Source organism: Heptranchias perlo, chromosome 9 (genome assembly GCF_035084215.1).
Source record: "Heptranchias perlo isolate sHepPer1 chromosome 9, sHepPer1.hap1, whole genome shotgun sequence".
Classification (NCBI taxonomy): domain Eukaryota; kingdom Metazoa; phylum Chordata; class Chondrichthyes; order Hexanchiformes; family Hexanchidae; genus Heptranchias; species Heptranchias perlo.
Window position 1 is genome coordinate 77445790 of NC_090333.1, and position 14451 is coordinate 77460240.

Sequence of the window (14451 nt, forward strand, 5' to 3'; positions counted from 1 at the left end):
CATAGAACTGGTCTCAGCTGTAATGTCAAAATGGCCAAATTGCCTGCAGACAGCCACTGTCTGGGATCACACATGAATGAAGGATACTTGGCTGAGGTAACGGAGGGCTGCCAGTACTGGAACTGTACCCCAGCAGGAACTATACCCCTTCAGAATTGGAGGGAAAGAAATTGAAAATAAAGTTTTAAAAGGAGAACTGAAAGCAGATCATCTGCTGATCTCTTGGCTGGGGAATGCTGCAGATAGAGAACCTAAAAGAGAAAAAAAAATTAAATGCAGGTCAAACAGGATTACAGGCTATGAATCCGTGTGGTCATATGTCTTTAAAATGTTTGAAAGTGACCTGTTTTGGACTCCATTACTTTAGGGCGGGAAAAGTCATAAAATGCATCGATGGGAGAGTAAATGACTGAGAGCTTGGTCACATTACGGTACCTGGAAAATTATGAAACTTATGTTTTTATATACATAATGCTTTCATCTCACAGATTCTGCCTACTATTGAAATTATCATTACAAGTAAATCATATCTGCTTATGGGACAGTTTATTACAAAATCCCTTTGAGTGCTGAATTTCCTTTGGTGTTTGGAGAGCAGAAATGTTTTCCATCACTTAACATCTGCAAGAATGATCTGTTAACACTACAGTGCTTAATGTTACTGGAGAATTCAGCTAGATGATCCAAGTTCAAATCCCAGACCTGACTGGCTTCCCCTCAACCCTGGGTTTCTGATTTTGGCATCTCTGAAAGGGAAGATTTTGTGAATTTCATCCATTGACACACCTCTTTGGAAAGTTTACTTGAATGTGCTGTTGTTGGGTCAGCAAAATAATGCTTTCACGTAATTGGTGGCGATCTACAGACTGGTAATCTTCCTATTTCAGCATAGGAGCACAGCATGAAAAGATGAAGCAGGAAAATTATAATCTGAATCGTAGTAGAAGGAAATTAAGGTCACATACAATTCTCTCTGGTAGCTGAAGATGATTTCAGTTTTGCTGACATTAAGCTGGACAAAGTTTTGACTTATCCAAATTTTAATGTCAGACATGCAGTTGAAGACAGTGGCAATAACTATGGGATCAGTTGAGCAGGTGGTGAGGAAGAGTTTACGAACATACAAAATTGACGGACAGGAAAAGACCAGCTGGTTCATCAAGCCTACCCCACATCTCATGATGACTGAGGTATCATGACTAAACATTCCCCCCATCTCACTGCCCTGCAGCCATGTAATCTCCTTGTAGAGACAATAAAACAGAGAAAATCCTAGGATCAATAAAGGAAAAAATAATCAGGAAAAAATACTCTGTGGAGAGACGAGAGAACCTGGGATTGTTCTCCTCAAAGCAAAGAAGGTTGAGGGGAGATTTCATAGAGGTGTTCAATTATGAGGGGTTTTGATGAGAGTAGATAGGTAATGACTGTTTTCACTGGCAGGAGGGTCAGTAACCAGAGGAGACAGATTTAAGATAATTGGCAAAAAAGCCAGGGGGAGATGAGGATAATTCTTTTTACACAGCGAGTTGTTATGATCTGGAATGCATTGCCTGAAAGAGTGGTAGAAGCAGATTCAATAAGAACTTTCAAAAGGGAATTGGATATATACTTGAAAAGGAGAAATTTGCAGGGCTATGTGGAAAGAGCTGGGGAGTAGGACTAACTGGATAGCTCCTTCAAAGAGACACGATGGGCTGAATGGCCGCCTTCTGTGCTGTAAGATTCTATGAAAATTTTTCTCCGAACCTCTCAGGCACAAATAAATGTGAAATAGATACATTACTACAGCTGAATGCAGGACTCATATATAATTAGAAGTCTTGCATCTAGCTTGCATTAACAACTTAACATTTCTGTAGTGCTTATTGCATTCAAAGAGACATCTCCAGAGCATTTTACAGGATAGTAAGTAGACATTGAATTGGTTGGAAGAGGAAGAGGATTGGAGCAAGCAAGGGTGTAGCTGAAAGAGGATCTGAAGGGTTTGAATACAGGGAGGGAGAAGACATGGCACAGTGTTCTGGAGGGCAGGGGGCAAAGTGGTTGAAGTATGAGATGTTGATGCTGGAGCCTACAGAAATAGCAAATAAGGAATAAGCTGTTGATGGAGAATTGGGGAAAGTGGACAGAGGCATAAGAGGCTTTCTACAACATCTTTTCTCCTCCTCCAATACATGCGCGCGTACATTGGAACTTCCATAGGAAATACTTACTTTGCAATTTTTTAATGGAATGTGTGAACCACGTAAGAATTCTAATATAGATTTGTTGTGTGTTATGTAGTATCATGTTTTGCTGTTATAAAGTATTGTATGCTCTGACTTACTTTGCGGAAAGCCACAGAAGATTTGCTTGACTGAATTATTAATGAAATAGAATCCTCAGATTCTTGCAGTCTTTTATGTTACTTGTCATAAAGGACAGAGCATGACTTTTGGTTTGTGACTCATTTAATATTTTTAAGGGAATTCTGGGGTTTTTTTTTTGTTTTTTTAGATGTTCCTGATCACATTTGAAGATTGCATTGCTGTTGTGGTTTTGCCAGAAAAACTGAATAGTTGCAGTACTGATGTGTTTCCTAGCTGCGTGCAACATCTATATGATAATTATCAATACCAGTGTTAGGATAATTCAGTCAGCCAACAGGAAATGAATTAATTTTAAAAAGCTGTGGTATAATATCCACTTAACCAGTAGGGAATCTTTATTGATAAATATAGAAATAAAAAGGTCAGATACAGTTGCAAAATGAGGTAAGAAAAGAAAATAGATACATCTACAAGTCAATAGAGAAAAATAGTTAATAATGACATGTAAGTAACAGCAGTCAAGACTTTGGTTTGTGGTATTACCAATAATTTTTTACACGCCCTCACTAGAGCAATTGTACTAAGAGAATGTTTTTGCCATTTGTAAACCGAATTGTTGATTAAATTCAAATTAGTTTTGGATTTTTTTGTATTAGGAGTAAGAAGTTGTGGTAGCCAGCAGCCATAAAGCATTTTGCTGTACTTTTTTCATGGAATGCATATTATAAACGGGCTGTACTTTTTATTACATCCGTTTATTAATATCTGTTTGAATAATACACTATGGAAAAATTATAGGTTTTTAAATGAGTTCTTTAGCTCCTTGTTAGCAAGACTTTGTTAAGGAGAAAACTGTTGTTCAATTGTTATGTGACAAGGTTCCAAAATAAGCATTACATACCCCTGAAACTATGTGAGCATTGCACAGCGTCTTCAAGTGAATGATCTCGTGCCACCATCAAAAGGCATTGCTTGAAGATAGTTAGAGCATTGCCATTTGTATAAGTAAAATGTTGGTTAGAATCAACAAAGAATTTACTTGATCACTTCTGTAAAATAACTTTCCAAGTAATATGCAGTATGCTGCGGGATTTTTACAATTGTTTCAAGTGTTTCCAACCACTGTATGTCAGGATATTTTAGAATATGCGTGCAGCAATTCAGATGTTACTCATGAGAGCCATAGCCATTTAAGTGACATCCTGTATTTTCCAGTGATTGGATTCACAGTTGCAATTTTTTTTAGATTGAGATTTGTTATGCTCAGCAACCCAGAGTCACTTTTTTTATTGCTATTAAAATATTTATTTTGAGAACTGAAATTTGTTCCTGCATTTACATTGTATCTTAATGTGATATATGGTTTGAGAAGCAATGTATTATTTCTTCTTCAAAAAGATTTACATTGTTCTAATTTGAGCCTCCCAATGCACAGGCTGTTTCCATCACTTAAAAGACCACACACTTATTTCTGAATCTGTTTCTTTTCCTTCTACCCCTGCTCCCACCAACCTGATCTTCCTTTCTCCTGGTTTACAATAGTCTTTTAGTGAGTGAAGCATATTGTTGAATCACATTTGTAGATGCCTAAGAGCAAAAACAGTGGCCGAATCAATATTTCTGCACAGTTACTCATAACGAAAAACATGTCCTCTTTAAAAAAATCAACACAGATTTGAGTGTTAAGAATGGCACAGCATATTGTTTGAGATCAGAGTTCATTCCAGTGAGAATGAACAGGTGCTTTCATTCACTTCCTAATGACCAAATCAAGAGTAACATTGGTAGAGTTTCTCTTGGCAGGGATATGTTAAGTTCATGGCATCATGCAGAGCAGCACACATTTTAAGTGAAGCAAAAAAAATTGGTAGCCAATTTTCTACTGGCAGACCCACAAATCTAAGAGTGGCCCTATTAAGTTTGATGCATTGCAGTCAAGTGCACTTTTCAATTGTACACAATTGAAATCAAGGATTGAGACAGAACCCTGCAGTTTCTAATCTGAAGCAGAGAATTTTCTTGAGGCCCCAATTCCTACTAGCATAATTTTTTTTAAAATAAAGTTCACATTGCGTTTTGTAAGATCACAAACGTTTTGCTTTCTTTAGCAATTTGATACTTTTTTTCTGCATTTAGGTAGCTAAGTACCTAGAAATATCATTATAGTGCATCACGGATTGGTAGGACACAGGCTGGTATGTTTTTCTTCCCCAAATGGCAAACACTAAGGCAAGCCAACTTTGGGAGTTAACAAATTGAGGGGAGCTACTTTATTTAAGGCAGAAGAAAAATTAGAAAATGTAATTTGATCGCTTCATGCCCTCGTATCAGTTAGTTTACAAAAGCCAAGGTTTGGGAGCAGGTTGTCTGCCTCTTGGGCTTCAAGGTGCTAATGAACATGAGAGTGATCTAAAAGGAGAAATTAGATTACTGTTTTAAAACATTTTTATGGTTTATACACTTTTTTTCACTCTTTCAAGATTTGTCTCAAACTACTCCAATGTTTTCTTTCACTCAGATAAACATGTCTCTAGCAACCCTAATAAAGGCGCCATGTGGTTAGTAATGGAAAATTCTGAGTTACGATTTTGGAGTATAAAACCTTAAAGTGCTGATAATTTTCTGTGGGACCTGTTAGTATTAATTATTTTGAGAATAAAATGTTGTAATAAACGTTCCCAAATCAATTGTGCAGTATCTTAGTGTTGTGCAGCTGGAACATACTCTAATTCTAAGACATTTACAATCTGAAAACATTCTGATTTTATACATGGTGTTAAAAAGGTTCAGACTAACTGCAAGAGATATTACAGAAGAAGAGATAATAAAAGCATTTCAGCTATTGACTTAATAAAATATCTCTGTATGGAATGGTGCATAGAGTTGCAGCATTGAACATGAAAGTCGAAGGAGAACAAAGGCCATTTCCCATTGAAGTTTGTCCCTTTAGTACCATACCTCTTCCAATGTAGCAACAAGCAGTATTTTGAACATCTTTTTTGGTTTTGCCTCTACTTACCTGTTTGGCAAACTTTTCCAAACATTTATTGCCCTTCGAGTTCTTCCTAATATATATTTATTGAAATTTACATTTTGCAAATTTAAATTTGGACTTTCTGTTCAAACCGTCTTGGTTTACTTTAAAGTAATAAACTGGTTTTACCTTGTCCCTGTCGATTAAACTTTTCTCTAGCTCGGTGAGATTTCCTCTGATCTTTTATGCTAGCTTTTGTACAATTCACGCTTGGGATCAATTCTGCTACTTTTGTGTACACTCTCCAATGAATGTACTTTGTTGTAGTGTTAATAGATTTAAACACTGTACTCCAATTGGACGAGTGCATGGTAAAACCTTACCAGATTTATACTCTACTGTTCCGGTAATATATCCCAGCATTTAAGTTGCCTTTTTTAATTGCTTCTCCACATTGTCTCAACACAAAGTGATAAATGTACCCTCATTGCCTGGTCCCTTTTAGTTTGATTGCAATTGAATTCCATTTATTTTATACTAGTGAGACTTAAATACTTATGATGCATATATTTTTGAACAATGTGCAAATGTAACATCCTTGACTGTTGCATTTTGCTTGCTCTTCAGCTACATAGCAGTTGTAATTCCTTCTGAAAATCATTTGCTGCATTCTCTGTCTCCACTGCTTTCTCTATTTTAGTATTGCCAGCAAATTTGCAAGCTTACATTTACTTTGTGTCCCAAGTCATTAATGTAGAACAGATATGAGGAACTCCTCAACACCACCCCAGCCCGACATTGCATCTGCCAATTTCACCTATTCGCCTTCTGTTTTTTAACCAACTTTGTCACTGTTCTGCTCTGGATTCCTATGGGATTTAGTTTAGTTTTGAGTCTTTTTAATGTGAAACTTTGTAAAAGGCTTTCCAGAAGTTCAAATTAATTGTCATGAGTTGCAGCATCTACATTATATATAACATCCTCAAAGAAGATGAAAAGATTGGTCAAACAGGATCTCCCTTGAGAATCATCTACACTTTTAATGGCCAATCACATTTAACAGAGAAAATCTGGTAACCAAAACGACTGCCTATTAAAAAAAAATTATTGTAAAAAGATACTGCTATCACTTCAAGCAGACCAAACTTGAAGTTGAGCTTACTGTAGTAATCATTATTGCACCTCATTTACACCACTTGCTGCCTTCCTTAAAGTTCTGCTGCTGATTTTCATGTCAGTTCTGCTGAGATCGGCACTGTGGAGCTTCTAGCACTGAGCCGACTACCTGTACCTGTTTAAATGCAATCCTGTGCTGATGAGCAGAATGCTTGTTGAACCAGCTGGTACAATAATCAGCTGGTGCAACATTAAACATGCACTCGGTTCACAGGCACAGGAGCATGTTTTTTTTAAAAAAGCTGGTTCTGTGAAGTCAGCAGCTCCACACTGCTTATGCCATTGGAACTGACTGGCTGGTTTTGGGACTCTCCAGTGCAAACTCAATATATTGGAGAATTACTTATAATGAATGGAGTTACCGTACACATTCCAATCTGACATTATGTGTTTTGCCTGTTAGTGTGTGTAATGCATAGGCTGTGGTTGCCTAAATCTTATATTTCACTGTATGGTTCTACTTGTTTTTGTCTGTACATGCACAAATTTTTTAACATTCACATTAGTGCCTGGAAGAAAATTAACCCTAGGTCAAGATACAAATGTACCCTTAAGACCTGCATCACTCAATGGATTAAAAAAAAACAACCTTGTACCACATTCACTAGCTCTGGATTCAACTGACTCATTTCCAGTTGGGCTTTCCGCGTTTGTATTTGATGGTTTGAATTCATTATTGTCTTTATATTCCTCAACACTCAATTTTTGCCATCTATCGTGGGCTCACAAATATTTGTTCTTACTCCATAATCTTGGGCCTGCACCTGGACTTGGCTTCTCTACTCCCTCCAGGCCCAGCTCTGGCTACACTCTTACTCGTAAGAGTGCATAAATATTTATGCCCCTTACGCATAAGGGGCATAGATTTAAAGTAATTGGTAGAAGGATTAGAGGGGAGCTGAGGAAAAAAAATTTCACCCAGAGGGTGGTAGGGGTCTGGAACTCACTACCTGAAAGGGTGGTAGAGGCAGAAACCCTCATCACATTTTAAAAAGTACTTAGATATGCACTTGAAGTGCCATAACCTACAAGGCTATGGACCAAGTGCTGGAAAGTGGGATTAGGCTGGGTAGCTCTTTTTCAATCGGCACAGGCACGATGGGCCGAATGGCCTCCTTCTGTGCCATAAATTTTTCTATGTTTCTGTTACCCCAATTGGTGGCTACTGCAGCTTTGCAGTTCACTTGAACCATTCACTGTGAAATTTCACTTCCAAGCAGAAGTTTGGGGTGGAGGCCCGGATGCCAAGGTTCATTCGGTGGCTTGGACCTGCATTCTGCGATGGGAGGGAAGGAGCCAGTCAGCCTGGAGCGGGGCTGAGGCTTGAGATTTCACAGGAAGGTTTGGTGAAGTGCAAAGCTATATAACTCCATGTACAAGAGAGTGACGTTTAATGATTACACAACAAATCAATTCCAAATCAATTCAATAGAAAGCAATGTACTAAGTACAGGGGCCAATATTTATAACACTATTTAATAAATTCCAATCCTAAAACGGACAAGGTTACTTCAGAAAAAGACTGAAACCAAGATGCCAAATGAATTTATCCAGAGAAAAACAATTTACTATATGTTTTATTCCTGGTGAAACTGATATGATTTTATTAAAGTCTCATTAATGTGATTGTTAATTATGTAAACAGCATAAAGTAGTTATGCTTGGAGTCAGAAGGCTGGGGAAAACAATGATGATGAACTAACTCTTTACTGACTTGAATTCATGTTTCTATATTAAAATTGTTAATTTTTGTTTTGTAAAATAATTGATTTGTTATTAGCATGTATGTGCTAAGTATATTCTTCCTGTTGGAACAAGTAGCAGATATACTAGAAACCTAAGTTCCTTCCTGTTCCCTAGCATCCATTTTAGGTGTTGGGTCTGGGTCTTTGCCTCTCACTTACTCCCAATCCAAGGGTCCAGGTCACTTTTTGTTCCTTCTCAAACCTGTCCTCCGGCCCGAGCCTTGGTCCTGGGACCTGGCCTCCCCCTGTTCCTTCCCAACTGCATCCCTAATCTCCCTCACTTCCTCCGAGGCCTTCAGACCTGGCCTTCCCTGGTTCCCTCCTTGCCCTGCCATTGTTCCCTCTTAGCTACAGGTTTCGTCCATCACTCCCTCCAGGTTCAATCGGAAGAACCATCAGGGTCAGGATGGACTGTGGTTCTCCACAGTCTTTCAAAAACTTTTCTCCTAACTTGCTATGGTGGTAGAATCTGGAATTGTTATTTTAACATAGTGATGGAAGCAATCTCTTGCTCTATAGTTCAACTGATGTGTTTCTTTGCTGGTTGAACTCTTCCAACCAAGTCTGACGAATAGGCTGATACCCAAGCGAAGAGATGGGGTCACTTCTGCCACAGAAAGAGTAGCGACAAAGATTTAGAGACTGAAAGATGAGCAGAGAGGCAGTTAAAGGCATGGAGAGAGCGATAGACAAAGGTTTGGAAAAATAATCAGCCACAGGAGATCAGTTAGTTTATCATGAATATGAATATAGAGATGTTACATAAGGACATAAGAAATAGGAGCAGGAGTAGGCCAATCGGCCCCTCGAGCCTGCTCCGCCATTCAATAAGATCATGGCTGATCTGATCCTAACCTCAAATCTAAATTCATGTCCAATTTCCTGCCCGCTCCCCGTAACCCCTAATTCCCTTTACTTCTAGGAAACTGTCTATTTCTGTTTTAAATTTATTTAATGATGTAGCTTCCACAGCTTCCTGGGGCAGCAAATTCCACAGACCTACTACCCTCTGAGTGAAGAAGTTTCTCCTCATCTCAGTTTTGAAAGAGCAGCCCCTTATTCTAAGATTATGCCCCCTAGTTCTAGTTTCACCCATCCTTGGGAACATCCACCCGATCAAGCCCCTTCACAATCTTATATGTTTCAATAAGATCGCCTCTCATTCTTCTGAACTCCAATGAGTAGAGTCCCAATCTACTCAACCTCTCCTCATATGTCCGCCCCCTCATCCCCGGGATTAACCGAGTGAACTTTCTTTGTACTGCCTCGAGAGCAAGTATGTCTTAAGTATGGACACCAAAACTGTATACGGTATTCCAGGTGCGGTCTCACCAATACCTTATATAACTGCAGCAATACCTCCCTGTTTTTATATTCTATCCCCCTAGCAATAAAAGCCAACATTCCGTTGGCCTTCTTGATCACCTGCTGCACCTGCATACTAACTTTTTGATTTTCTTGCACTAGGACCCCCAGATCCCTTTGTACTGCAGTACTTTCCAGTTTCTCACCATTAAGATAATAACTTGCTCTCTGATTTTTCCTGCCAAAGTGTTGATTCGCACCTGTTGGCAACTCGGTGAAGATTATGTAGCATTGTTTCACTTCGAAGTCTGAATTTATCTGCCTGTGCAGGATTCAAAAATGTTTTATGGTTCAAGATGCTCCACTTAAGCATAATTCACTTGAGACTATTTCCCTCTTGATAGCAACTTGCCCACACAGCGATTAGATCGAATAGCAATGTTGCTACTGGTTTTCAGAAGATCTTTTTTGGCTAAGAGCAAACTTTTGTTGGAAGATCCAATAAAGAGACAGTGACTGTACGATATTTAGTTTGTCTTCTCTTTACTTACAGGTCAGCTTTTGGGTTGTCCGAGAGATTCTTACTGCACAAACACTAAAAATAAGAGCCGAAGTTTTGAGCCACTATGTTAAAACTGCAAAGGTAAGTAAGTGACTGGTTGGGTCCTGTTACGTTTGATATTCCAGTTATCTTAATCAGGTTTGGATTTTATTTTTATTCACAGCCACTGTACTTTTATCTTAATTGTAGAAATTGTACGAAGTGAATAACCTCCATGCACTAATGGCTGTCGTGTCCGGATTGCAGAGTGCACCTATCTTCCGACTTACAAAAACATGGGCGGTAAGTGATGTGGTTCCTACTTGTGACTGACACAGGCTGTATTTAGGATTATTTACGATTTAATTTGTTAAAACAGCAATTTCCTTGAGTGAATAATAAGAAAAATTCCTTTGGATGAGGTTTTTTAATCTAATTTGCTCAAATGTATTTGCAATAGTTTCCCAAAATAGTCTGTTAAACTGATTTGTGAGCCAATACTAATCACCCATTGTCAGCAGATGAAGAATTCAAATTGCAGCAAGAGATGCCAGGATTGTTGTTAAAGGGACAGTTGTTACAGGGATCAACAAGCAAGATCTGTGCTGATAAAGCTTGTTACTTCCTTACCCTGCCCCCACCTCCAATTTTCTCCCCATCTCTTCTGAAGCTGATGACTCTTTTTGGAGAGCTCCGCTGTTGCTTCACCCAGGTATCCATTGTTTACGTGTGAACCTGGGCAGCAATTTGATCGTGATATGGGTGGGGAGGGGAGCATTAAAGCTGAGCCTTCTCCTCTGAGGCCGATCCTAACTATTTTACTGCTGGTCCAACTAATATCAGATGAGCTAAATCTTTACAGATCGAGGATTAAGCTTCATATTTTCTTGGTGTTCGTGGTCACTTACTAACTGAGACATCGGAAAACCTTTGCTTGGCCTTCTCCTCTGTTCACAAGATAAATCTGGTTGATGGAAGGCATTTGGCTCATTTTAGCCCATCCATTCAGAAAAAAGCTGCATCACAGTTTCCAACCGCCTCTTCAATAATGTAGAGATTATTTTTTTCACTATCTTAACCGGAAGTTCGTTCAGAATGTTAATTACTCATTGAGTAAATAACTTGTTAACATTGGTCCTAAATTTGCATTTAGTCAGTATGAAATTGTGTCTGTGTCTTATTCTAATGATTTTATTTGAAACAGTGTTTCAGATTTTCCTTATCTCCAACATTTTATTAACTTTTACATACTTCTCCTTTCAAATTTGAAGACCCCAAGTTTCTCCAGTTTTTACTCATAACTCAGTCCTCCGGCCCCAAGAATCATTCTTGTGGCTCTTTTTTTGCAACGTCTCTAAGGTTTGAATGTTTCCCTTGAGCTTCAATAATCACAATTTGACACAGATACTTAAGATACAGACTGACCAGAGCACTGTACAAATTTAGCATGACCTCTCCCGACTCCACTAATACAGCAGTAGTATGTTCAGCATTCTGTGCGCTTTTGCTTGCTGCTCTATCCAGCTTATATGAACATCCACGCTTTGTCTAGATTCAAAAGTTGCTGATAAATATAAGTTCCATTATTTTTAGCAAAATAATATCCATTTTTAATTCCTGTTAATTGTCACTTATCAGTTATTGAGTGTGGATTGCACTCAGGACAAAATTCATTTTATTGTATCTCTTGCTCTATGGAGCTATTATCCTGACTGGAACTGGAAAAATTAACCTCTCCATGGCAAAAAGTATAAGTGGAATAATTTAACTGCAAGGAGTTAAATTTGGTTCCTTTAGAATAGTCAAACGATCTGCATCCTTAAGTTGCAATGCTAAGATATTGCTCCAATAGTAATAGAAGTTTATAACAAGAAAAGTTCTTGTTATAAACTTCTCATTGTATGTGTGCTAATATACTCAGAGCCCTTGTATCGGGACAACTGAGTAAGAACAGCCATACATAGCCCTTCGGAAAGATAATCTACCGCATATCATTCAAAAGCAAGTAATAGTTTTATCTTCGGGCTGCAATTAGGCAAGAATTTTGAATAGAAAGGTGTTTACTGTCTTGTCAAGCTCATTTGTTAAAAGTAAATTCAGATGCATTTGTGGGATTTTTGCTCCAGAGCTGAGTGCACATTTGTAGTTGGGAGCTGAATTTGCTCCAAACATATGTTATTTGTGTGAGCAAAGTAGAACCACAAAACAAAAAATCTATCAATTACTCCTACCTAGTATACACATATTTAATACTTAAACCCGTTACACTTGGTGATAAGTTCCAGAACAGGGCTTCCTTTAAATAGTGCTACTGTCTAAGAAGAATAAAATTCTGTTTCTGTGTAGCCTTAAGAAATATCTGCAGCTTGTAATAAGTGTTTTAGGGCCATGTTCCAGATCCCTTGAGTACTATTGGGGTGTTTCTGAGCTCCAATAGTACTACAAGTCTTTTCAGGTTATTTCACTGTGAATATAAAATATTGTTCTGTGGAAAATTCTTCTGTTGCAACAAAAGGAGTGCATGAATTTAACATAAGTGCATGAATTTAGCATTGCAGAGTCCCTTTTTGCGCTGTGGGACTCAACCCTCGACTTTATCTCTTGAACTGGGGAATAACCACAGGTAAAATTTCTAAGAAGATTACTCAAATTTTTTGCTAACCCCTTGCAGTGATTGAGCAGAACTGCATAACATCAATCTAACATTGTGATCTACATGATTCAACTCTGATTAAATTCCATCATTGATCCTGTGCTTCCAACAGGACTAAAATCCAGGTGAGGCCAGCATTTCTCTGTTTGCCAATCTTAGCGAACAAGTAAGCTTGGATTTGCAGAGGAAAGCCCCAGTGGACGAAACGGTATATTTAGCACTGCCCTTGATAATCCTACTCATGGAAAACAAGAATAAAAACGCTATTACATAAGGGCAACACAACCACTACAACCCTTTCCCCACAGTGTTTTATGCTTCCTTGTCCTCATCAATACTTACATCTTAGTGTTTGTAACTGTTAGTTGATGCTTGAAGTGGGGGCGGGGGGTGCAGTTGGTGTCCAGTTGTGTGGTGCTGTTTAGATGTGGTTGGTCTTGCTATCAAGAAAGCAGATTATACACTGTTAATACATAAGCACACTTATCCATTTAGGTATTGCATTGATTTTGTTGTGCACTATTATTTTGTGTACAAAATTAAGCAAATTGTAGAAAATATGATCATTATGTTGATTACAACTAGAGTTATCTTTTCCTCCAGTGTAATCAGTTCCAGTGCCGCCTTTGAAGAAATACACTATTACCTCTTCATACAGTGTCACTACCAGTCGCATACTGTTTTATTAATTGTAGCTTTTGCCTATTAGCGGAAGGGCAGTCAGGATTGAGACATAGACATTTGGCCTCTGGAAAAACTGTTATTTCTATGTCTGTTGCATTACCTGTGACATTCTTGCTCACATTTCTAAGTGTTTTTTACAACTATCTTTTATATCTTTTACAACAATCTTTTATAACTATACTTTTCACTTTTCCATTGTGAATATATGTTCTGATTTACTTCACGGTAATATTTATGCTCTATCTTCATACTTTTCAAGCTGTGCACCTTCTTGCTAGGTCCTCCAGGCTGCGGAGACTACGTTAATGCTATCCACAATGTATTTCCATGCTTCCCGCCTTTGCTTGCTGGGAGACTGGACTCCCCATCTGCATTACTATAGTTACTCGCGTTTGTTGCTAAATTACCCATCATCATTTTAAACATGTCAGTCAGATAGTCCTTTAATTTTATCACCTGCAGGGAATATAACCCAAATTTGCAGTGTCTCAGTATAGCTAAACCTGTTTGTTCTAAGGTCGATACGTCCTTCCTAAGGTGGGGCACTTAAATCTCACAAGGTCTGATCAGTACTCTGTATAACTTGCTTTTATATTCTGCACCCTCAATTCTCCTTTCTGAACTGGGGTTACTTGCAGCTGCTTTATTTGTGCGTTAAATTGCTGTTCTTAGGCTATTCATTTTATCCCTTTGATCAAGAAACAAAGATATCATAAGGCTGCATAAACGATGGAGTGGGGCAAGGTTTGTATCTGATGGTAGAACTTCCTTCACAAGATAAAGAAAATCATATCTACAGTAAATAATTTAAATGAAGTAAGAGAGCAAAAATAGAGTTGAGATGAATTAGTGGAGGTTTTGTGGATAGAACATAATATTCGCACATATGCAAGATTTGAAGTCAATACAATTAAATATGTTCCTTAGGTCATGTGTGATTTTGGTCCAACGATGTAAAGTATGTCTGCTTGTAGAAGCTGGAGCTACATATTGGGAGGTAATGATATGGGGCAGTTACGTTCCAACAAAGTTCAAGATACCTTAAGCAATACTACTGAATT

General features: G+C 38.2%; 1 protein-coding gene across 3 annotated transcripts in view; it reads left to right on the forward strand.

The window, feature by feature from the left end:
- Positions 1 to 14451, forward strand: part of ralgps2 (Ral GEF with PH domain and SH3 binding motif 2) — a 413674-nt gene that overhangs the window by 208267 nt on the left and 190956 nt on the right. For all 3 annotated transcript variants that reach the window (XM_067990774.1, XM_067990772.1, XM_067990773.1), the window contains 2 exons: positions 10066 to 10155; positions 10264 to 10356. In XM_067990774.1, the coding sequence (XP_067846875.1) occupies positions 10066 to 10155; positions 10264 to 10356 (183 nt within the window). The remainder of the gene's footprint in view (positions 1 to 10065; positions 10156 to 10263; positions 10357 to 14451) is intronic.